The following is a 25,421-nucleotide window of genomic DNA, read 5'->3' on the forward strand; positions in this document are numbered from 1 at the left end:
AAGTAATGCAGGTGTAAAAGGGATGGCCAACAGCAAAATCTTGGAGTCACTTATCCAGAGGCTCTACAATAATAAAGCTTTTCTCCAAATCAGATACACAAAGAACTTAAAATCTCCTAAGTATCATTTCAGGGATACTTGTCATCAAATGGTATCTTACATTGCTCTGAATAATTTATCCTGATCCTTTTTTCTACATGTGCCTATCATCATGATGGATGAACTAAAATTAAATCGTATCCAACAGAGTGGCAGAAGCAATATTTGGTATATAGTGACCTCTGATGAGTTTCCAAGTGACAGTTACATTACAAATAACTCATCCTTGAAATTTAGCAAAACAACACCATGTAGATAAAAAAAAAAATGTTTTCAGCTTTAATTCTCCGCTCACTTTGTCAGTAACAAAAGGGTGTTTTTATGATTGCCTTTTGATAGTGCATCTGTACTACATTGATTGTATTTTTCCATAATAAAAGACAGCTTCTGCCATGAAATCTTTGCAGGAAGATCTGAGAACTATTTCTCTGTGAAGTTTAAATTATTTTGCAATGTGGAGATAAGTACTGTTTGAATGCCTGGCATCCTGTGATTATGACAAATAACTGGAAAGGCACAGAAAGGGTCGATATTTTTTCCTCCAAGACAGCAGTTGTTCATTTTTTGGTCATCTCATTTTGCAGTACTGAAGATGTTCTGGTTTTATCTACCCCTCCATCTTCTCATGGTGGCTTGCTTGTGTCATTCCATAAAAGCACCCACCACCAGATCTCAACAGAGCCTCAAGACTGATCTCTTCAATTTCTACCACTCCCCGATACTTGCTGATGGTAAGGAAACTACAGTTCACCTGCTGAAGGATATACCTAAAAGGTAAGAGCAAATCAATCATGCCTGTTCTCAAATATTCCCCTATGGCACTAGCAGCTGCATGCTACCAGTAAAGGCCAAGAATTATCATAGAATCAACCAGGTTGGAAGAGACCTCCAAGATCATCCAGTCCAACCCAGCACCCAGCCCTGTCCAATCAACTAGACCATGGCACTAAGTGCCTCAGCCAGGCTTTTCTTGAACACCTCCAGGGATGGTGACTCCACCACCTCCCTGGGCAGCCCATTCCAATGCCAATCACTCTCTCTGTGAAGAACCTCCTCCTAACATCCAGCCTATACCTCCCCCAGGACAACTTGAGACTGTGTCCCCTTGTTCTGTTGCTGGTTGCCTGGCAGAAGAGACAAACCCCACCTGGCTACAGGCTCCCTCTAGGTAGTTGTAGAGAACAATGAGGTCAGCCCTGAGCCTCCTCTTCTCCAGGCTAAACAAGCCCAGCTCCCTCAGCCTCTCCTCACAGGTCTGCATTCCAGGCCTCTCACCAGCTTCATCACCCTATACACCTGCTGTACACCTGCTATGCACCTGCAAATGTCTTATCAGTGTTTTTTGAATTTCCAGATAAATACCCCATTGCTGTCAAGCTCAGGTGTCCTTACATAGCCTAGAATCTGGAATGACCCTCTGAGGTGAAGTTTAGACTCATGTAAGCATTACAGGGAGCTTTCTGTGGTGTTCATCAGCAGAGCAGCAAAGCTGATAAAGAACTTCTGACCACAAATAGTTGTCACACAATCAGCCTGGCTTCAGAACTACAGACACATCAATCTTCCTACATTCACTATGAAAGACAAGAGCTTTACTTAAATAACTCACTGTCCCAAAAATCAATAGATATCTACACAAACTTACTAGAAGACCATCTGCCAGTGTCCTGCACGCTGGAAGTGTTTTTATTGGATGTCACTAATTTTACTAAGGACAGAAGTGCTGTGCACACAGAAATTCCACAGATGCTTCAATGCTCCAAATTATATGAAAACTTCTCTGCCATATCTAGGTGTGTAGTTGGTCTAGATACTACATCTGGCACTTCATCTTGGGTAGCTAATGTTGATCTGCTTGTTTGGGAAGAGATAGACTTCACATGGTTTCATCAGACACCACTCAGACAATGATGGGCACACCAGAGGTTTTGATATACACTCAAGCAGAGCTGTCATGGAGCAGAGGGTGAGCCAGATGGTTCAGTCTTGCTATGCACTGCACAGAAACTGGAACGTGGCACATGTTATGTAATGTGATGATGCTCACAAGAGCAAAACTAGGAACTCTCTTTGTTAAGGGGAAATGAGTATTAAAGACTCAGAGAAAAATTAACTTATCTGTGGCACAACTGCAATTAGGGAGCAAAGCCATCTTCTGTTTAGCATAACCAGGAATGGACCTTATGAACTCCAGTCACCAAAACAGAAAAGAGAGAGCAAAATTTTTTGTCTTAAAAGACTCAAGAACCTGGAACTGTTTCCAATGATGCTTGACTCTGGGCCACTAACTGTACCCTGAATGAAAGCCAGGCCTTTGGGTTAACATGACCTATCCGTAATTACTACCTTTGTCCTCCTAATGAACAAAAAAAACCCACGAATTGCCCTCACTTAACTGCAGAGGGAGTGACCCAAGTCCAAGCATTCCTGTGGCCATATGTACCAAAAGAAGAGAAATAGTCAAAACTTCACCAAGTAGACTAATATTGCTTTGTACTGTTCATTCACAGCAGCTTCTGCAATGAAGGCAAGTAAGTCAGAACTGACCTGGATGAAACTGCTATTGACATTTGACAATGTCCAGGACTAGCTAAAACCATTCAATTACTTCTGCTTCATCTGACGTCCAGGAAAATCTAGCTAAGCAGGCATATAGGAGGGACAGGCTCCAAGACCTTTCACTGAGCTCCAGTCAGGAAATTCTGATCAAAAAGTGTACTAACAGGTAGTTATCTAGAAGTTAAATCACATCTATCACCCAAAATAACCAGGTAAGTACTAAGATATAATATTCTAGACATCAATACAATATCCTATATTGTTTGCATCAATACAGTATCCCAGATATCAATATAGACTGGAGGATAGTGGAATTGAGAGCAGCCCTGCTGAAAAGGACTTGGGGGTACTGCTAAATGAGAACCTTAACATGTGTCTACAGTGTGCACTTGCAGCTCAGAGGGCCAATAGCATCCTGAGATGCATCAAAAGAAGTGTGGCCAGCAGGTCAAAGAGAGGTGATCCTGGCAACTGGTGTTGTTCTGGTGACACCTCACCTGAAGTACTGAGTTCAGCTCCGGAGCCCTCAACACAGGAAGGACATGGACTTGATGGAGCAGGTCCAGAAGAAGGCCATGAAGATAATCTGGGGAGGGGCTAGAACACCTTTGCTACAAGGGCAAGCTGAGGGAGCTGGGGTAGTTCAGCCTGGAGAAGAGGAAGATGCAGGGAAGCATAATAGCAACCTTCCAGTACCTGAAGGGCCTGGAGAAGGACTGTAGTGACAAGACAACAGGCAGTGGTTTGAAATTATAAAAGAGGAGATTTAGACTAGATTTTAGGAAGTTCTTTGCTATGAGGGTAGTGGAATGCTAGAACAGGTTGCCCAGGGAGGTAGTTGAGGCCTCATCTCTGGAGATATTCAAGTCAGGCTCAATATGGCTCAGAGAAACCTAATCTAGTGGAGATCACAGGATCATAGGATATCAGGGGTTGGAAGGGACCCAAAGAGATCATCAAGACCAATCTCCCTGCCAGAGCAGGACAATACTATCTAACACAGAGCACAGAGGAACACATCCAGACAGGCCTTGAAAGGCTCCAGAGAAAGAGACTCCATGACCTCCCTGGGGAGCCTGTTCCAGTGCTCTGTGACCCTTACAGTAAAGAAGTTCCCCCTTGTATTGAGGCAGAACCTCTTTTGCTGCAACTTACACCCACTGCTTCTTGTCCTATCACAGGGATCAAGTGAGCAGAGCCTGTTCCCCCCCTATCCTAGCCAGCCTTCAGATACTTATAAACATTTATCATATCCTCTCTAAGTCTTCTTTTCTCCAGACTGAAAAGCCCCAGGTCCCTCAGACTCTCCCCATAAGCCATGCCCTCCTGTCCCCTAACTATTGCTGAGCCATGATTAACTTGGTATCCACCAGGACACCCAGGTCCCTCCTCACAGGACTGCTTTCCAGCAGATCACCTCCCAGCCTGTACTGGTGGAGTTTATTATTCCTTGCCAGGTGCAGGACTCTGCACTTGTCCTTGTTTAACTTCATCTGGTTCCTTTGTGCCCAGCTCTCAGTCTGTCCAGGTCTCGCTGGATGGCCTCACAGCCTTCAGCTGTATCAGCCAAGCCTCCCAGCTTGGTGTTGTCAGCAAACTTGCTGAGCAGACACTCTGTGCCCTCATCAATGTCATTGATGAAGATGTTGAACAGGACTGGCCCCAGCACTGATCCCTGGGACACACCACTAGTCACAGCTCTGCAGCTGGACCTGGCACCATTGATCACCACCCTCTGAACTCTGTCTTGCAACCAGTTCCTAACTCACCTCACTGACTGCTCTTCCATCCCACACTTCCTCAGCTTGCTCACTAAAATGTCATGGGAGATGATGTCAAAGGCCTTGCTAAGGTCAAGGGACTACATTCACTGGTTCCCCTGAATCTACCCATTCAGTTATGGCTTCATAAAATGCTGTCAAGTTAGTCAAGCATGACTTCCCCTTGGTAAATCCATGCTGACTACTCCTGATAACCTTCTTCTCTTCCAAGCACCTTGAGATGCCCTCCAGCAGGAGCTGCTCCATCATTTTTCCAGGGATGGAGGTGAAGCTGACTAGTATATAGTTTCCTGGAACCTCTTTCTTGCCCTTTTTGAAGACTGGAGTGACACTGGCTCTCCTCCAGTCGTCAGGCACCTCTCCTGTCTGCCACGATTTGGCAAAGATGATGGAGAGTGGTAGAGCAATAATATCAGCCAGTTCTCTCAGCACCCTTGGGTGCATCTCATCAGGGCCCATGGACTTGTTAATGTTTAATTTATGTAACTGATCCCTAACCCAGTCTGCACAGACCAGTGGGGAGTGTTCTCTCCTCCAGGCTTCGTCTCCTTCATCCAGGGTCTGGAGTACAAAGGGGAGTTCAGCCTTAGGTGTAAAAACTGAAGCAAATAAGGCATTCAGCAACTCTGCCTTCTCTGCACAGAGGTTGTCCCTGCTTACTGCAAAGGGGTTGGTCTAGATGACCTTTGGAGGTCCCTTCCAACCCAAACCATTCTATGGTTATATAATTCACTTGAAGTGTGTTAAAATTCAGTGTCTATGGTAAGTGGACAAAGCTTCCAGCAAACACTATGGGATGAGGAAAACAGGCAGCATGTATTCTTCCTACAGCTGAAGGTCTCAAACATTTACCACCCCCTCATGTTGATGCACCTCAAAGACCAACAGTCACTTCTAACCACAGTTGAGTGACGTGCATCGGAACAGCTGAATACAAGAAGTCCCAGGCAGGCCTGAATTTCCTGACACTTTCCTTCTGGCTTTACTCCACATTTACAGGTACTACTTTGCTTTGGAGGAAGGTAGGGCGCTCGCACCCTTCACAGTAACAGTGACCCCCTGCGACGTTCCCATCGAATGGAGCATACTTGCGTACAAGGCCTCAGCAAGCTTCCTGGGAAAAGCAGCACGAGGTAAGACCTGCAGTTTGCCTAAGCAGAGACAGAGCAAGCCTAAGTTACTCCTAAGGGGTTCTGTTACGGGAAATTCCCCACAAGCTTTAACATCTCATGCTTCCCTTGGCTGTAAACTGCCATGGGCTGAAGAAGCACAGAATCACAGCATTTCTTAGATTGGAAAAGACCTTCAAGATCATCGAGTCCAATCGTTAGTTTCTTGACTAAACCAAATCCCTCAGCACAACATCTCATCACTATGAATCATTATGGTTGGAAAGGACCACCAAGATCATCCAGCCAGCGCAACCTTCATCCCAGCATGCTTCATCACTAGACCTCAAGCGCCACATCCACTCTCTTTTTAAACACCTCCAGGGATGGCGACTCCACCACCTCCCTGGGCAGCCTCTTCCAGTGCCTGACCACCTGCTCAGTAAAGAACTCCCCTGAAGCAACTTGAGGCCATTTCCTCCTGTCCTATCATTAGTAATTTGGGAGAAGAGACCAGCTCCAGCCTCACTACAACCCCCTTTTAGGTAGTTGTAAAGGACAATAAGGTCCCCTGTCAACCTCTTCTTGTCCAGACTAAACAACCCCAGTTCCCTCAGCCTCTCCTCATAGGTCATGTTTGCCAGACCTCTCCACAGCCTCATTGCCCTTCTCTGCACCTGCTCCAGCACCTCAATGCCCCTCCTATACGGTGATGATCAAAACTGTACACCATACTGTAAGTGTGGTCTCATGAGTGCTGAGTACAGGGCATGATCTCCTCCTTATGTGTGAAACACGGGAGACCAAAGGGGGTTATCATCACCTCAAATACATTAAGGATCACATGTGAAAATCTCTATAACTAAGGTTAATATCTGGAGACAGCTTTGAGTCTTCGAGGTTCCACAAACACAGATCAGCTTCATAAGCTGTTTGGAGTGGCCCAAACTTGCCTCTTCTCCCTCAGCTCTTTTTCTGTGGCTTAAGTTGTCAACCATTTTGGCCTCCACAGCGATGCAGAGAAGATGTAGGTGTTTATTTTTCTAGCAATACCATGTACCAGAGCAGTGGGCATTATGCTGCCTTTAGCCCAAGAGGAAATCCCATTCTCTAGCATGTTTTTTTGACTTAACTATTCAAACTGAAGTCTGAAAGCTAACATTAATGAGTTCTTACTTGTCAGGCAAGTACACCTGACTGAGAAGTTCAAATATTGTTCCTTTGAAGTGATAATTTTTTCCTCTTCATAGGACACAATGGCACAAAACTAAACCAAAGACAACTCCTTTCATAGAAAGTACAAGTCTCCTTGAAGAATACTCAAAGAGACAGCAACAGGACAAAGAAAATTGTTGGGGACATCAGACATTATATGAGTCAGGCTTTTGGAATTTGTGGGTTTATAATAACAGCCTTTTTGAAAACATAATTCTACAAGTGAACTGGCTAGAATAAAACCTACTCAATTTTTGTTTTAGTAAATTGCCAGTGGCAAAAAGAAATTCAGTTATAAATATTGTTTTCAGGAAGAGAATGAGATGTTCCCTGACACATGAACAATAAAACCTATGTGATGTGCTTTATTTCACAACTGTTAAAATACAAGTGACAAATCTGCTTTCTGCCTGCAGGTGGTCATGATACACAAGAAGTCTCCAAATCTCAGAAGTCTCCAAGCATGGTGTCCACCATTTTTAACTATAAGGGAAATTCTGTAGAGACTTACATGGGTATGTCTTCTCATTCTGCCCTTTACATGCTTGAGTTCTTATCCACCGAGCGAGACACACACATTACAGTCTACTTAACTACTGACACAACATCTGGGCACCTCTATCCAGAGCTTCCAATGGATCCACGCATAGATGTTGTTGGCATTGGGCATACAACAGTCACTCTGACCTGGAAACACAGCCCCTCTGTCTTGCAACACACAGAAAACATCCAGTACTGTCTCTTAGTTAATGAAAAGCACAACTACAAGAGCTTATGTGCTGCTGAGACAGCAATCAGATCCTCTGGAATGAAACTGCCACCTACACTAGGTTTGTCTCTCTCTCCATACCTTCTTGAACCACAACAGGTGATGATATTGTCCAACAGTGAACTGAGTATCATCAACAAAGTGAGTAGTGGTGAAGTCAGGCAGGTATGCATGGGTACCAAGAACACTTACACAGTGCCCAGTCTCAGTCCCAGCACTCAGTATTACTTTGATGTTTTTGTTGTCAATCTCCTCACAAATGCCAGCGCTGCTTACACTGGGACATTTGCAAGGACCCTGGAAGAACCTGAACCTAAGGTGATGGAGCTGAAAGATGGGAAAGTTATTCAGGTTGTCTTGGATGGGAAAAAACAGAAACTCTACAGCCTACAGTACCAGGCGAGGCACAAGAAAATACAATTCACCTTCCAGTTGTGTCGTGGCCAGGTACAGGTTCACATAACAAAGAATGGTAAAACAGTGGCTCTGGAAAACATCTCAGGACTGAGATATTTCTCACTGAAAGGAAAGCTACTGGATAGATATGTGGTGCAGCTGAGGTCCACAGAGCAATCCAACTCTTCTGTGAAAATCCAAGTTTCCCCTCACTTTCACAAGCCCTTATTCCCACTTCTTCCAGAGAGCTTAAAAATCAAGTCCTTCAGTAAACTGAGGACCTGCAACTCTGTCACCATTGCCTGGCTGGGAACGCAAGAGGAGAGCAAGTACTGCATATACAAGAAAAAACTTGAAGAAGACCAGATGTGGATGGAACTTCAGAGCGTGGACAGATGCTCCGGGCCTGAATCTCGGCACAAGTCAGAGAAAGTGCTTTGCAAGTACTTCTATGATGTAAACGTCCAGCGAGCTGTCACCACTGAGACCATCAAAGGGCTGGATGCGGGGACACTTTACATGTTTGATGTTTATCTCTTTGGGCCATCTGGCATTCCCATCAGATATCACAGCAAAGTTGTGAAGACCAGAAAAAAGTGCTGAAGGTTTTCAAAGAAATGTTTTGAAGTGAGTGAGTGAAGACTTATCAACATCTCTGCCAGCCCACGCCATAGCCTGTGCAGTTTAAAATATGCTGGTACACAAAAAGTTTTACAGTCGTGAGTTCCTATGGAGGAAACATCTTAGTTGTCTAGATGATTACACTTATTTTTACAGCTGCTCTCCTGTATACTGTTCTTGTTTGTTTGGTTGGTTGTTTTTTTCTTTTTCCTCTTCAGCTGTCTCATTCAGATATCAAAAACAGACCTGTGGAACAAATCCACGCACATGGAAATAAAATACCCACGACAGCAGCCATGGGAAATAGATTGGTTACCTAAAGCACTTCTGAAATCCAATACAGAAGTGATGGGAAATGCCTCTCGAGAAACACACATCATTACTTTAAAGGCCCAGAAAGTTTTCCACTTTGTATAACTTCATAGCTAATGAAGAATTGAGATACCCCACAAGTCAAGCTGCTCTTAAGAAACTGAACTTCCCTGCTGCTTGTACAGGGGTGGAGATAAAAAGATCTTACAAGGCAGTTGAACTGGTGTAAAGCTCCACACTTCTAAGTAAAGTAGGCTGACATACATCTTCCCCTATGACCTGCATGTTTGCTTGGCCTTCATTTCTAGAAACAACTGTGCTTGCTTAGAAGTGGACAAAATGGAATAGAGTCTGGGTCCAGCTTTTCTGTGGGCTATACAAACGCTCTGCTGTGCTTCTGCCCATTGAGGAAAGCAGCAAGTAAGGAAGCTTGCCATGGAAAGGAGGTTTTTAATCTAAAGTCTCTTATATCAAGCCTCTGTCTATCACCATGGGACTCCTGAGTGTAATATGTACTCACTCTTGACATCCTTAACCCAGCCTGTATCAACAAATGCATTGCTTTAGGAAAAATTAAATGTGGTTTCTATTAAGTAACATGGAAGGAAAATATTTGTAGTAAAAATCCCCACAAGCTTTTTGTTTGGTTGTCTTGTTTACTCGATTGCCTTCCTTTGATGTCAGGAGACACACTCAAGAAAAGTTTTTTGAAAGTATTCATAAAAATTCCCTTACACTCAACTTCAACTATCAGCAGAAAAGACATATAAGGAGATATGACAGAATCATGGACCCAGAGGTTGCCAGAGAAATCTTACCTGCTGTAATTATTTTTCCTCTACCACTACACTAAGCAGAGATATCAATGATTAATTCCATTGCTGTGTATTTCAGAAGTTTGCCTGTCAGTCTGGGTCATCCAGGTTCTAGTTTATTCTGAATAATTATTACCTGCAAGCAAGCTTTGAGGCACTCAGTAAGGAGTGAAGAGGTCCTCTGTGCATATACAAAGGATTCTGTGTTTTCCAATCCAAAGACTTCATAGCATTGTGCACCCTCCACTGTGCGGGCTGCACATCAGCAGACTCATTAGTCCTAGAACAGTTCTTGCCTTTGCATGGGATCAGCTGCACTATGTGGGCTTTGGCTAGGCTTACCCTCCTGCAGGCACTCTTCTAGACTGAGCAGTGCCAGGGCAGGAGCTGTGTGCTCTGTGACCTCCTCTCCACACTCTGTGGGCCTTCTGGCTAATTACAGGGGCTGGCAGCTACACTGCCTTCTTTCTAAGGCTAACTTTCTCTTCATTTTCTCCTGCCAAAACCAGTCTGAGCTCAAAGAGTAACAGAGGTCATCTCCACTGGGAAATCTTAATGTTTTCCTCTGCCTTCCTCCTCATTTGGAGGCATTTATAATCTGGATGAACTTCACTTATATACCATATAAATGTCTGCAATAACAACCATTAATACCAGTAGAAGAGTAACAGAAAGATCTCTTTAATGGCAAGTAAAATGTACTGCAGAACACACTGGGTTGGATGAGACCTCTAAAGGTCACCTAGTCCAACTCCTCTACAGTAAGCAGGAATATCCTCCACTAGATCAGGTTGCTCAGAGTCTTGTTTAGCCTGACCTTAATTATGTCCAGGGATGGGGCCTCCACCACTACCCTGGGCAACCTATTCCAGTGTTCCACCACTCTCGTGGAAAAGGACTTCTTCCTAACATCCAATCTAAATCAACCCTTTGCATTAACCCTTGCTTTTGCTCACTGTACACAAATGCCACTTGGAAATGGAGCTACACTGGCCCATTGCCTGATGCTAGTCCCTCTGCTGACAAATGTCTTACACAATGGAAATGGCTTTAGGCTTCTCCACAAAATCTTGTTTAGAGCTTTAGCCAGGAGGCCTGGCAAAGGGACAGAAGGAGAGCCGAGCAGAGCTGATACACAGGCAAAGGCTTGGTGCAGCACTGACGCTTAATCAGAATCTGGAGGGAAGGAAGGACACTGAGATGCTTGAGCGTGTCCAGAGAAGGGCAACGAGGCTGGTGAGAGGCCTCGAGCACAGCCCTATGAGGAGAGGCTGAGGGAGCTGGGATTGTTTAGCCTGGAGAAGAGGAGGCTCAGGGGTGACCTTATTGCTGTCTACAACTACCTGAAGGGTGGTTGTGGCCAGGGGGAGGTTGCTCTCTTCTCTCAGGTGGCCAGCACCAGAACAAGAGGACACAGCCTCAGGCTGCGCCAGGGGAAATTTCGGCTCGAGGTGAGGAGAAAGTTCTTCACTGAGAGAGTCATTGGGCACTGGAATGGGCTGCCTGGGGAGGTGGTGGAGTCGTCGTCCCTGGGGCACTTCAAGGCAAGGTTGGATGTGGCACTTGATGCCATGGTCTAGCCTTGGGCACTGTGGTAAAGGGTTGGACTTGATGATCTGTGAGGTCTCTTCCAACCTTGGTGATACTGTGATCTCAGGTCAGGAGTTATTTCAAGGACATTTTCAAAAGCCAAGAGCTTCTCCTCTTCCTGGCTTCACCACCTGTTCTTCACCTCTCCCGGGCCATTACCACACACAGAGGACTGACTGAGGCAAAGACCATTGGAGAGCTCTCAAGATCACAGTTTATTCCTCCTGCAGCCCAGGCTGTGACACAGAGTAGTGACTACCGATGCTGCATCAAGGGAGGTTGATACTAGTAACTAGTCCCTTGCTCACAGAAGGAGCTGCCGCTCACATATAACAGTCCCTCTATCACCAAAGGCCCCTGCACACAGGAGAGAGAATTCAGCTATAGAGAGGAACATGTTGTTCTGTCAAAATCCATTGTCTTTAATCTGAGCAGAGCAGTCCGCTTCGCTCAGGCATGCAGCTAGCCGTGGTCTGTGATACAGACCCTAGGAGCCACAGGGAATATTCCTCTCCATTGATCTTTCCACTGTGATTTTGCTTGTGTGCACCAGACCACAAATCTGTCTTCAGTTCACTCATGCCCTGCTTATGGAACAGCCTTTGAGTGGACTGAGTTTTGGCTGTCACTCTGCTCACTGCTGTCCTGGGAATGAAGTTTCAGATATTTAACTGTAACTAAACCAAAAGTGCTGTACTACACCATTGGTAGTCTTGCTACCTCCACCACCTGCTGATGTGCACATCTCCCCATACTCAACACTCAGAAGTCCTTCTCTTTCAAAGCTATTTGCAATCTTTTTGCCTTCTGTTCCTCCCATTTGACTAGTGCTTGCCTGCTGCAGTCAGCCCATAAACATTTCCCAAGCCACATTGACCTCCTTGCTTTTCTTCATGCTTTCTGCAGTGTCTCTTCTTAAATTTCCAAGGAAGCTGATTTCCCTTGAGCCACTCTGTCTTAAGCTGCCATCACTCTTCTCATCTGCTCCCCATCCCTACCAAACCTGAGTCACATAGGGAATTCAGATACATATCGTAATGGAGAACACTTCAAGAGCAATGTCGTCCTTTTGTGGATCATTTACAGCATGTTCCTCGACATTGCAGTCAGGCCAAAGTATTTTTCCCAGTGTTCAGTGGTGAGTCCCAGCTTTTGTGTGCTTACACATATCTGAAGTCCTGTCACAGCTGACAAAGTCTGAGGCTATGCATCTCTTCCCAGCACTATTAACAGAATTGCTCTCATTGCTAAGCCACTCCTCCACACTGGAATTTAGGGTTAGAATCAGCAACAGAGAAGGCAAGTAGTAAAAGAAAAGCAGGTTCACATGTACATTACCTTTCTCTGTGGGTTTAGCCTCATGAATCAGCAGGTGCAAGTATCTGAAATGCCAAGATAGTAAAATATGGCATTGTAACTTTGCCATTGTGTACATCCATAAGCCCCAAACCCCTGCAGCAAGGGTGCTCTTCACTATTCCATACAACTGCTAATTGCCAGAAGTCTTGAATCATAATAATTAATAATAGTTCATTTAAGTGTCATGCTTTGACAGATACTGATACTTAAAAGCAGCATAGAGGTTTCTGACACTGAGTTCAAGGACTGACAATATTTATGAGTTAATATTTAACTGACATGGAGAATAATCTATTTTGTCATTCATTTTCCCACTTCACTTAACAGCCTGTTTGTTTATTCCTTATTAAAGTTTCAACACAAATGTATATGCCCTTCAAAGTGAATCTGGTAGTGTTCCAGGAATTGTTCCCTATCTGCCCACAAATACATTCAGAGATGCATTCACAGCTTGGAGCAAGTTGGGTTGCTTTTGTTTTATTTCATCTTTGTATGTTTGCATGGTTTTTATAGCTAATGCTTTCCCAATCCAAAGACTTGCTTCTAGCTTAGGCAACATGTTAAGGATAGTCTTACTTTTTTGGCCTCAGGTGCCAGACTGAAGTCACAGAATCACACAGAATGAACCAGGGTGGAAGAGACCTCCAAGATCATCCAGTCCAATCTATCACACAGTCCTGTCCAGTGAATTAGACCATGGCACTCATCCAGGCTTTTCTTGAACACCCCCAGAGATGGTGACTCCACCACCTCCCTGGGCAGCCCATTCCAATGCCAATCACTCTCTCTGTGAAGAACTTCCTCCTAATATCCAGCCTATATCTCCCCCAGCACAACTTGAGACTGTGTCCCCTTGTTCTGTTGCTGGTTGCCTGGCAGAAGAGACAAACCCCCATCTAGCTACAACCTCCCTTCAGGTCATTGTAGACAGCAATGAGGTCACCCCTGAGCCTCCTCTTCTCCAGGCTAAACAACCCCAGCTCCCTCAGCCTCTCCTCATAGGGTTTGTGTTCCAGGCCTTTCACCAGCTTCGTTGCCCTTCTCTGGACACATTCCAGAACCTCAACACCTCTCTTGAACTGTGGAGCCCAAAACTGGACACGGTACTCAAGGTGTGGCCTGACAAGTGCTGAGTCCACAGGAAGAATAACCTCCCTCATCCTACTGGCCATTACTTTCAAAAACACAGAGATGATGTGCTTGTTTACATGTATACAAAACACTCCATTTTTGGACTGAGTTGCTGGATTTTGGTGGGTAGAATTTATGGACCATGAACACTGTAGCTAAACATCCTGGCCACATGCAGCTCTGGCTTAAAATATAATTTTGAAAGTCAAACAATATTAGAACTGACAGCAAGTCCAAACCAGTGACCCCAAAATGCCAAAGGCTTTCAGGTACTGTTAAAGCAGCTGAAGCTTTCTGGCATTTAGAGCAAAAATGGATGACTTGGCAGCTGAACACTCATTCTGCAAAACAACAAACCCCCACAAAACAAAACAGATTGTTATATCATTTGGGATACAGAAGAACAAAAGATGCATGGTTTGCTCATCAGTGTTCCCTGTTCTGCATATGCTGGATTGAGATATCAGTGGTGCAACAAAGCACAGAGAAGTGAACGTGCTTTTCTTGCAAAACAAAAGGTATTTCCTGGGCAAGTCTGTCAAATGATATTTAGAAATAGCATTGTAAAAATCAGCTAATCTAACTAGAAGAAAAAAACTGTTGTAAGTATCTGAATCATAGAATCATAGAATCAACCAGGTTGGAAGAGACCTCCAAGATCATCCAGTCCAACCTAGCACCCAGACCTATCCAATCACAGTATCACAGTATGCCACACTCCTGCTTCGCATTCTTCTGCAGAGAGGCATGCTTTATAACTCAACAATGAGCCCAGAGGATACTGTGCTAACAACCCCTGCTGGCATAGGCTGACGCTGGTCCAGCACCCCGGGCTGCCAGAAGATCGAGCATCCCAAGCAGTGCAGAGCTGCTCTGCTGCTGCCAAGTCTGAGAGCACAAGAGGGCAGTGTCCGGCTGCGAGAGAAGCAGAAGGAGCTTGATAAGACTTATCAGGAACAAATATTGTAACAAATTTGACAAGCCAAGCATATTGCTGATAAGATTATTAAGGCAGAAGAGATAGATAAAAAAATCCAAGGAGCTTACATTTTCTTCTCTTTTAGTCTGTCAAGTGTTCCAAGTTTGGAGTCTTTAAAATTAAAGGGCATTTAAAAAGTGATGGCCAAGGGAAAACAAAGTTCTCTGGACCATTACTTCCCTATCTCACTGACAACACTGCAGTCACCTCACACCAGAGCTGGATGTTCTACCAATACTAGAGGACATGGGTAACAGATCTCTCTTTGGCAGAGGTTTATTCCTCAGGGAATTTGGTCACTGATTTTTGGGGCTCTGCAAGAGACCAGAAATTTGCTTACAGTGACTGAAAGTCATCCCTGGAAAACTGTATACACTCTGCCCTATACTGCATTTGCTCTAAGGAAGGTTCTCTGCAATGCTGTTCCTCTGCCTCAAACTTATGAAAGTACCTGAACAAGGATAGACTTCCTCTGATTGGCAGCAGAGTAGATGAAGGAGATAAGCACCAGAGTGCAGGGTATTTTCCAGTTATTAGTATCAGAGACACTGGAAAGTCTCCAAGAAGGTGACCAGGGAGCTCAGTTCGAAAAGAGTTGTTTCAAACTCCTGTGCTAATTCACTCTGAAAATGGCACCCAGTGGGAAATGAGACCTTCATAGGCCAGAGTGGGAGCAGAAAAGTATGAAGAGTCTGAAGATAACAAGGTAAGTTTGATTTTTTAGAAGCTTCTAAGAAAAGGCTCAGCCTAGATTCACATTTTGCATCCTGATCCCAACTTCTTAAGTTGTCTGTTACTCAAGCAGGCTTTCTGCCTGGATGAAAATTTCTCCTGCATGACAGCCATCTTCAGCAGAGCTATGAAGGAGCCCTGACGAACGCTGCCAGTGGAACACATGAGTCCTGTCCCTTCCTGCTGCATCTTCCAGGCACCAGTACCACAGTGGTAACTGTGAGACTGACCACTTTTTCATTTTCTTTCCAGCAGAAGTGTGATGGTTTGGGTGTTACCTGCCCCCTACACCTCAGAAATCACCCAGACTAGACTCAGCTGGCTCTGGAAATATGAATGAAGCTTGTATTTACAGCTAGCACAATATACAAGCAGACATTTACAGTATATATAGTTCTACACAGAAATATACAAGGTAAAAGGTAATACAGAAACACAACTCCCCTCCCAGAAACCTGAGTCCCCAGGAGGGGCTCCCAACCACCCCTGCACCTTCACCCTGCCCCTCTCAACCTTACCCCAGTCCCAAGGAAGAATGGAGGTTTGGCCAGGGGGTTAGGAAGCAAAGTGGATTAGTCCCAAAGATGGAGGGTGAGGTTAGAGAGTAAGATGCAGCTCAGCCAGCAGCCCCAGTGAGAGTGGTTATCTAATGTTTTTTATTTCCTGTTCCTATACATCTCAGCAAGCCTACGAGTGAAGAAGACATCACCATTGTTTTCCTTTCACAGCCTGTAATCTAGTTCTTCTCACCAAAACATTCTAGCCTGCTTCAAACTAGCACACTCTCTTTACCTAAAACTCCAAGAAGGAAACACAGTGATTGGGCTGACCTAAAGAACAGTCAGAGATCCAAAGACTCACACAGTTATTTTCATAAGTGAGCCAAAACACACTGGTGTGGTAGTGTAGCAATCCTCAAAGCCAGATTTCCAAAAGCATGCAGTGCCAGCTTTTCAGCTCAGACTGAGAACCCACAAGCTGGCTAGACCATCAGAAGTGCTCTGCACACATTATCTCCTCTTGGGAAGAATCTTTTAAATCTGTCTCTAACTCAATGAAACCACAACAGTTACATCTGCAAACAATTTGTCCCATAATATTTTCCTCCCTAGTCATGCTTACGCAAAGGGAAAAAATGCTACTTTCATAGCAGCTACTCTGTGTTATTCCATGTACTGATGCTCAACTTTCTAGAGTACCTGAGACAAGGAAGCAAGGTAGGGGGGTTTGTCCCAGAACAGAACTTAGATACAAAAAAAAAAGTCCCTTCTAACCCCAAAACACAACTATTCTATTGCTTCTGACTTCAAAATAAATCATCTAAAAGTGCTGAGAGTCTATTCAAGGAAGTTGAATATGAAAAAAGTTGAATATTAAAATTGAGATACTGGAAGGTGTCCAGAGAAGGGCGACAAAGCTGGTGAGAGGCCTGGAACACAGCCCTGTGAGGAGAGGCTGAGGAAGCTGAGAGTGTTTAGCCTGGAGAAGAGAAGGCTCAAGGCTGACCTCGTTGCTGTCTACAACTACCTGAAGGGAGGTTGTAGCCAGGTGGGGGTTGGTCTCCCTGGCAACCAGCAACAGAACAAGGGGACACAGTCTCTATGCCAGAGAAGGTCTAGGCTGGATGTTAGGAGGAAGTTCTTCCCAGAGAGAGTGATTGGCATTGGAATGGGCTGCCCAGGGAGGTGGTGGAGTCACCATCCCTGGAGGTGCTCAAGAAAAGCCTGGCTGAGGCACTTAGTGCCATGGTCTAGTTGACTGGCTAGGGCTGGGTGCTAGGTTGGACTGGATGATCTTGGAGGTCTCTTCCAACCTGGCTGATTCTATGCAAATAAATTTGTTTGCCAGAGTTTGTCTTTCTTGAAGAACAGACTCAAGGAAGGAATTGAAAGACAACTTGGAGCATGCAAAAACTCTAAGTTTATGATTCAAAATGGGACTTTAGAGTCTAAATGCTCAGCTCACGTGGCATTATGCACAGGCAATTCTTACTAGAGTAATTGACAATTACGTTATTTAATAGCATTTTGAGTCCCAGAAACTGGCAGCAAACCTAAGATTCCATCTGCTTGGATAAAACTCTTCCTTGTCTCTAGGGCATTGCTGTTTATTTGTCCCAGTTCTGTTAATTCCATCTTAACCAGGTATTCAAAAAATGTGTGATAGCAGAATTGATCAATCAAAACATACTGAACATTCTTTTCTAGAAGAGTGAGAAACACTTCAAGTAGTTCTTTTGCAACATCCTTTGGCTACACTGTGCCCCCCCCCCCCCCCCCCCACTAGCTTCTTGTAAGGATGAGCAATTGCATCTATTATTGTCTTATTACAGTTTCTGACTTGAGCAAAACATTTACACACACTTTTCCTTGATTTAGAGCTGGAAGTTGCTTTTATAACAGCTCCCCGCCCACTCCTCAAGAAAAGCATGCAAATTGACCCAGCCAAGCACAATGACATCCAGTTGTAAAACTGCAAGAACACTCATGTCCCACTGCTAAAGTGTAAAAGTAAGAACATGAAACCAAAACCTTGGAAAAACCAAATCTTAATTGTTTGAGGAGAAAAATAGAAAATTGCCTGAAGCCTTTGCACAGGAAGGAGCAGATCCATGTCTCCTACATGAGTAGGTCATGAGATTGGCTTTCAGGCTATAGTTCTTCTACAAGAACCTGACATCCCCTAGGAGTCTCACCAAGGTTTGCAGAGTTTGTTTATGTGTTTCTTCTCTGCCTTGGACCAAATCTCACCTGCTGCATTGGGGTCCCTTCACACATCTTCCCATACACTGCCTGCCCTGTAGGGTATAATCACTGCAGAGCTCCCAGCTGTGCAGAGAGCACAAGTGCTCCGAAATGCTCAGCCAGTGAAGATGGTGCAAAACAAGTGGCATTATTGTCATGCATCTGTATTATGTTTCCCATATTCAGGGAGGCATTTTTCTGCTTCCTAGAAATCGTGCAGGATCAGCAAACTACAACATTGTGGCAAGAATACAGAAGAAAACCAAAAAGTAAACCAGACACAAACTTAGGATCCCTATCTGAATGTTGCTACTCCCAATGGAGAAATGGTAAAGAGCATACTGGCCTTTCACAAAATTATGGGTTGTTTTCAGAAGGCAGTTTTGGTTTAAATTCAAGTTGGTGTGGTGCAGGCTTGCATCCAAACCTTTCAAAAGCCAGTTCAGTTAAAACAGTTAAAGGAAGTAGTATAGGGTTTACTGTACTTTTTCCTTTCACAGTCAAATGTTTTGACTGGGAGCAACTGGAGTCAGAAGGTTTTCTATATTGTATGCATATTCAGGCAACCAGCACTAATCATGGTGGACCAAAGTGCTGGAACATCTCCACTAAGAGGATAGGCTGAGTGAGCTGGAGTTGTTCAGTCTAGAGAAGAGAAGACTGCAGGAGGACCTCAGAGCTGCCTCCCAGTACCTGAAGGGATCCTAAAAAAGGCTGGAGAGAAACTTTTTATGAGAGTGTCTAACAGTAGGACAGGGAGGGGTGGTTTGAAGCTGAGGGAGAGTAGATTTAGACTGGGTCTTAGGAAGAAGTACTTCAGTACAAGGGTGGTGGGACTACAGAGCACTGGAACAGGCTCTCCAGAGGGGTCATGGAGTCTCCTTCTCTGGAGACTTTCAAGGCCTGTCTGGATGTGTTCCTCTGTGATCTGTGTTAGGTAGCATTGTCCTGCTCTGGCAGGGGGGTTGGACTCGATGATATCCTTGGGCCCCTTCCAGCCCCAAATATGCTGTGATTCTGTGATTAGGAAGGTTGTGGATACATCCTTCCTGGGGGTGTTGAAGGCCAGGTTGGATGAAGCCTTGATCAGACAAGTCTAGCTGAGAGGCATCCCTGTCCACGGCGGGGAGGCTGGAGTAGATGGTCTCTAAGGTCCCTTTCAACCTGAGCCATCCCATGTTTGAAAATGCAACAATAAACGTGGTTAGGTTCACTCCCAATTTAAAGCATCTAACTCATTTCGCCATTAGGTGGCACCAGAGAACATTTTAACCTGACTACGAAGGGCTACTGAACTCCTAATCTGGAGTAGTTTTAAAGCAGATGCAAGTACTAAACTGGAAAGGAGGAGGGGGACCGAACCAAACCAAACAGACAAACCCCACGACCCAAAAAAAAACCAATCATCTTTGCTATGCACAACAATAACTTCCTTACTTGACTCTAAGTGATAGCTTTACACATATCATTAGAATGCAAGTTACAGATAAATCCAGGTTTTCTCTGTTCTTAATCCCACATGAGAACTATTTAATGTGAAGCTGCCATACAGTTTGATTTAAGTGAAATGAGTATCTTAGTAATGTTTTATTTGTCTTACCGGGGAAAAACCTATATAATTATATGCATATACAGACAGTTCCAAATGTATGCTGTTAAAATGATCCTTCCAAGAGTCCCTGTGCATATCTGGTACAGTTCCAGCTAGGTCTATGAATAATTTACCAGCTAATGAGCTCTTTTCTGTTTATGAAATAATACTCTTAAGAATAGTAAGGCAAGACATAAGCAGTAGCCATATGTTTCGTCTCGAATTCCAGCTAGACAAATGACCTGAAAATTGCTGTTGCAAGAACTTCTAAAACATATGGCTAAGTACAGGGAATTTGTTAACTTTCTGTGTCAGATCCAAGAATTTCCAATTATCAACAAAAGATGGCATACCAATCCAATTACTCCTGATATATTCCAGTCAAGACAGATTTTGAGTAACCATAGCTGTGTGGGTGTATGTGGTTTGAAATAACAAGAATCACTGAAAGTTTAGTGTAAATAAAGAAGTAGGCCTTCTACATATCACATCCAGACAAATGTGTCCCAGTGTGCTGAATGTGCTTTCAACAGGAAGCAGGAATTTTTAGGCATTCTACCAATGCTGATTTCGAGCCATCATAAACTTAGAGGTAGGTTTGCTTTCCAGCATTACAGCAAACTCCTGCAACAGCTTATTTATTTCATTTGTCAGCCGAAGAAAGTACATTTCTTACATAAGATAAAAATATGTTCCAAGTTTCAATGGTTTGTTTTGTTCTGGTTTGGGGGTTTGGTTGTTTGGGTTTTGGGTTTTTTTTGGGAGGGGATGTTGGTGGTGGTAGGTTTTGTTTCTTTGTTTTTGTCTTGTGTTGTATCATTATTAATTGCAGATTGTTTTTAAGACATCTTTGTGTCACTAGATTAACATAAGGCTACAATTAAGGGTCAGAACACTGGTATATTATGCACAGCACTGAGATGTCTGACTAAGCAACTGATTTTGGTCCCATGTTCTTACTCACAGCAGTGCTTAGACCCAGATACTGTCAGCATAATGTGCTTTCATACCATGTCTTTACCAAAAAATCTCTAGGCATTCTATTTGGCAGCAAGATGGGAAGGCAACGATATATGAACAACAACGAACCAGAACTCTGAGAAGCACTGAGGAAAAACCACAACTAACACATTTGTAAACTAAACAACGTGTCATAGTCACACTGTAAAATCTACTGTAACATCTTAAGAGCTGCATCAACTATCAAGGGTTATTCCCACTGAGCTATGCCAGTGTGTCAATCCAGGGCAATGACAATGTGTTCTTCACTAAGTAGTCTTCTGTTTTGTTGTGGGTTTGGGTTTTTTTGTTCCATTGGTTTTCTGCTTGTTTGAGTTTGGTTTTGGTTGGTTGGTTTGGGGGGAGGGTTCGTTGTCATTGCTTGAATCACACCTTGATCATGCAAGAAAGATAAATCATAGAATCAACCAGGTTGGAAGAGACCTCCAAGATCATCCAGTCCAACCTATCCCACAGTCCCATCCAGTCAACTAGACCATGGCACTAAGTGCCTCAGCCAGGCTTTTCTTGAGCACCTCCAGGGATGGCAACTCCACCACCTCCCTGGGCAGACCATTCCAAGGCCAATCACTCTCTCTGTGAAGAACTTCCTCCTAACATCCAGCCTATGCTTCCCCCGGCACAACTTGAGACTGTGTCCCCTTGTTCTATTGGTGGTTGCCTGGCAGAAGAGGCCACAGGTCACTTCATGCTGCATTTCTGTTTGAATTCAGCATGTTGAAAGCCACTGCTTCAGTTTTCTACATTTAGATTTGAACTACTTCAGCTGTTCTAAAGTTTAAGCCATGGATGGTAGCAAAACACTCAATGACAGTTATCCATAGGCAAGTCAGTTACTGAGATGCTTGTCTTTTCATCAGTCACTTTCCCAACATTAAGTCCCCTTGGGTCAGATTGTGCAATACCTACCAGAGCAGAATTCACTTACTACACAACAAACGTCTGGTTTGCTCTAGTGGGTATATGGCCTCACTAAAAGCTGCAGGAAAATCTTGAGTGGGACACTTGCTGAGGAAAAAGTCTGAAAGAAATCATGCCACTGGTGAAGGGAGAAGTAAAAGTACCACAAAGTCTGAGAACCTTCTCCTCCTTCCATATATCCAGCCAGACAAATTGGTCTTGAGGGAGATTTGACTGTTCCAACAAAAGTGAAAACACCCAACACTGTGGAAAATTATCTGCAAATATTTAGAACAGTCTAAACATTTAAACAACTGCAATTACAAAAGATGTTTTTAAGTGTCTAGAAAGGCATGTTTCCCCTAATGATTCAATTTAAGGCAATCTTTTCCTAATGATTCAATTTGCACTTGCATGAATCTGTAAATCAATGATTTATTGTGTTGAATTTAAGAGCAGTACCTGAGCTGTTAGTGTGGAAAATAGGCAGATGTTTTAAAACAACACAACTCTGGTCTAATTGATGTGTCATAAGGAAATAAAAAATAGAGGCAACATCCTCCCTCTATTTTGTACCAGCCTAAGGTTATCTTTACAGCAGGAAGAATCAAAACCCCTCATTGCTGTCTACAACTACCTGAAGGGAGGTTGTAGCCAGGTGGGGGTTGGTCTCTTCTCCCAGGCAACCAGCAACAGAACAAGGGGACACAGTCTCAAGTTGTGCCAGAGGAAGTATAGGCTGGATGTTAGGAGGAAGTTCTTCCCAGAGAGAGTGATTTGCCATTGGAATGGGCTGCCCAGGGAGGTGGTGGAGTTGCCATCCCTGGGGGTATTGAAGAAAAGCCTGGCTGAGGCACTTAGTGCCATGGTCTAGTTGACTGGCTAGGGCTGGGTGCTAGGTTGGACTGGATGATCTTGGAGGTCTCTTCCAACCTGGTTGATTCTGTGATTCTAAACACTATTCTAAAATCTGCTACCTCCATGCTATCTCAGTGTAGCTGACTGATGTATTTCTTCCAAACACGAGATAAAAACTAAACTGTTTTTCCTTATCAGAGCAAATAATATCTGGCAGTGTTCATAGGAATTTCCAATATTAACCCACCTGTAAACCAAAGAAAACATTTTCTCATAGCTCAGGAATCACAGTGCCACAGCAGCTCATTTGTAAGACACAGGAATGCTGCTTGTGAAAGTTAATCTGGTATGAGCACATGAAGCTTTTTGCAATGATTAGCTATTGTTTTATCAGCTCCATGTTGCAAAAAAGATAGATCTTTGCTGGACAGTTAATGTTATCAAACTGGCAAAGCTTCCTCACCAGAAGAATAAATACTAGTAGGCAAGAGGTTTTGCTCAGCATTTACACACCTTTTCTCCTACTATAATGTGGGAAAAGTATTCAGAAGTCTGTGCCATGAATGAAATAATGCATTTCTAAATCAGCAACTTCTGTCAAAACACTAGTCCTCACCACACAGTATGCTCCACTTAGCCAACTTGGGTTCTCTCAGTCTTGCTTATAGCAACAAGCACATCGAATTTTTTCCGTTCTGCTTTTCATGCTATTAATTCTGTTGGGGACTGTACTTTCTCCTTGAAGCACACGGTTGCACGGGCCATAGCTTAAAGTATGAGACTCTATTCCACCAACACTTAAGCAGACACATGAATTCAATCACAAAAGTAAGCATATTGATTTTGGTGAACCTATGCACATGCATAAAGCCACTCTTCAACACTACCATGAGTGATGGCCTACCTTTATAATCTAACATACTGTCTCAAGTCCTATGTGCAATCCATCAGCTTCGCCTCTTTCAGAGCAGTTGTGCCCATACTTTTCATGTATTTTCAGCACTACATTCTCAAAGAGGATTGAAGAAGTCTGCTCCTCCACATCAGAGTCAATGCACCAAATGTACATCCAAGAGTGGATTATTTGTCAGTTGTATTTCTGGATATGTTTCCACAAAGAAAGCCTTGTAACTCTCACCTGCTCTCACTACAAGACCTACGTGCCTTTTCCCACTCCAGCACTATTCAGTTTGGGACACAAAACAAGTACAGGAAGGCTAAAGATTAGTTAAGTCATCATGCTAAGCCACCACTCAGCATGCTGCATCTGTACTGATACACTGAAACAGTAGACTTCGCATATGGAAGTCCACATCTCTCTGCTTTCTTACATCACTCTCTGAAACCATACTGTCCTTCACTAACTCCAGCAGCTCTTTCCTGCACATAATGGCTCTATGGAAAAGCACAGCACTCACAAGCTGGAACTACTGTTGCACATCTTCAGATGAATTTGGTTCAATGGTCTCAGCCAGTGGTTTTGTACTGAATATTAGAAGCTTTATTTTAAACATCCTGTCAGAGTCAGATAAGACACACTCAGACCATTTTGGTATAAAATGCACAGCATTCTCAGAGCAGAATGTGCAAAATTCCCACAACTACTCCAGTTAATAATTAAAAGGCCTTCCCCTAGGGTTAACCAAGTCAAGTTAGTGATTCATCTCATTTAAAAGCGCACATATTAGGACAAAAAAAGAATGGAAAGCTGTTTGATTATTTCACATTTTATCCATGCATAGCTCCATATGATGACTCATAATTTAAGTGCAATGTGCATCCAGCAAAGTAAAATATTGCTGCATACTTGGGTAGTTGTGACAAAGTGCAGCAAGGCACATACCTTGAAGCCATCCAAGCCTCTCAGTGCCCTTTGGATCGCTACAGAACTACTCCAGTGACTACATCAGTTGAAACACTAAATCATGTGCGCAGAACACAGGCAGAGCTGTGCATGTAAAAATACATTTGCAAGGTCAATTGTACTTTATGCCTCCTACATGGTCTGCAACTTGCTACTGGTTGTCCTAGACAGTCACTACTCCAAACAGTGCTCTAAAGGCACAGTTGCTCTAATTCCAGCATTGTTCACAGCTTTGCAGAAAAACTAAGCCACAAGAGAAGACAGTAACTGGGGAAAAAAACGTCCAGGGGGCACAAAAGAGTGCAGGTGTTCCATTCCTATTGTAAATGAATCTAAACTGATTGCCTAATTCCATCAGTTTTCTCAGAATCCTATTTTTCTTTTTTATTATTAACATACCTACAAAATCTGGTAAGACAATAATGAAAGCAGTCTCCACTCTGACATTTTGAAAAGTAAATCTGTCTCTTCTGCTCTCAGAAAATTCTCATCAGGAAAACAATGTTAGTGTGGTCAGCACAACAAAATATGCCTATTTACTTGATGCCAGCTGACTGTAACATGCAGCTCCAAGGGTGAGACAAGCTGCTGCCTCCATTACACAATGAATAGTGCTTTCAGGCCAAACTTAACTCTATCCCCATGCCCTCACATCTACAGTGATCAAAACATTACATAAAACAAGAGAAAAGCAGCAGCTCCACTGGACAAAGCAGAGGTGTCGAACTTCCCAAAGGCCACTATCACTCCCATGCACATGAGATATACAATGGAACATCATCAGGGAAATTAAAAACATACAAACAAACAAAACCAACCAAAACTAAAATCAAACCCACCATGCACCATTGTTCCCTAGGAAAAAAAAAATCACATACAGCAGAAGTGCAGTAGTACAGCATCAAATCCAAAAGCAGAAAAAATGAGAGAAATTGGAATCACAGAATCATAGAACCATAGAATCAACCAGGTTGGAA

General features: G+C 43.6%; 1 protein-coding gene and 1 long non-coding RNA gene across 3 annotated transcripts in view; one reads left to right on the top strand and one right to left on the bottom strand.

Annotated features, from left to right (window-relative positions):
* Nucleotides 1-351: 351 nt before the first annotated feature.
* Nucleotides 352-25,421, bottom strand: part of LOC135176248 (uncharacterized) — a 31,730-nt gene continuing 6,660 nt past the window's right edge. Inside the window, exons 4-5 of one of the 2 annotated variants that reach the window (XR_010302580.1) lie at nt 12,605-12,648; nt 352-866 (exon numbers count right to left, since the gene is read on the bottom strand). This is a non-coding gene — a long non-coding RNA (uncharacterized LOC135176248). Of the gene's footprint in view, nt 867-11,493; nt 11,912-12,604; nt 12,649-25,421 lie in introns of those variants that run through there. The other variant, XR_010302579.1, reaches the window with a different exon arrangement.
* On the top strand, nt 688-9,500 carry LOC135176247 (protein NDNF-like). Its single transcript, XM_064145139.1, has 3 exons — nt 688-873; nt 5,439-5,572; nt 7,180-9,500. Exons 1-3 carry the CDS (start codon nt 692-694, stop codon nt 8,529-8,531), a joined length of 1,668 nt encoding a protein of 555 aa, XP_064001209.1. The 5' UTR covers nt 688-691; the 3' UTR covers nt 8,532-9,500.

The sequence above is a fragment of the Pogoniulus pusillus genome, chromosome 6, assembly GCF_015220805.1.
Source record: "Pogoniulus pusillus isolate bPogPus1 chromosome 6, bPogPus1.pri, whole genome shotgun sequence".
Lineage (NCBI taxonomy): Eukaryota > Metazoa > Chordata > Aves > Piciformes > Lybiidae > Pogoniulus > Pogoniulus pusillus.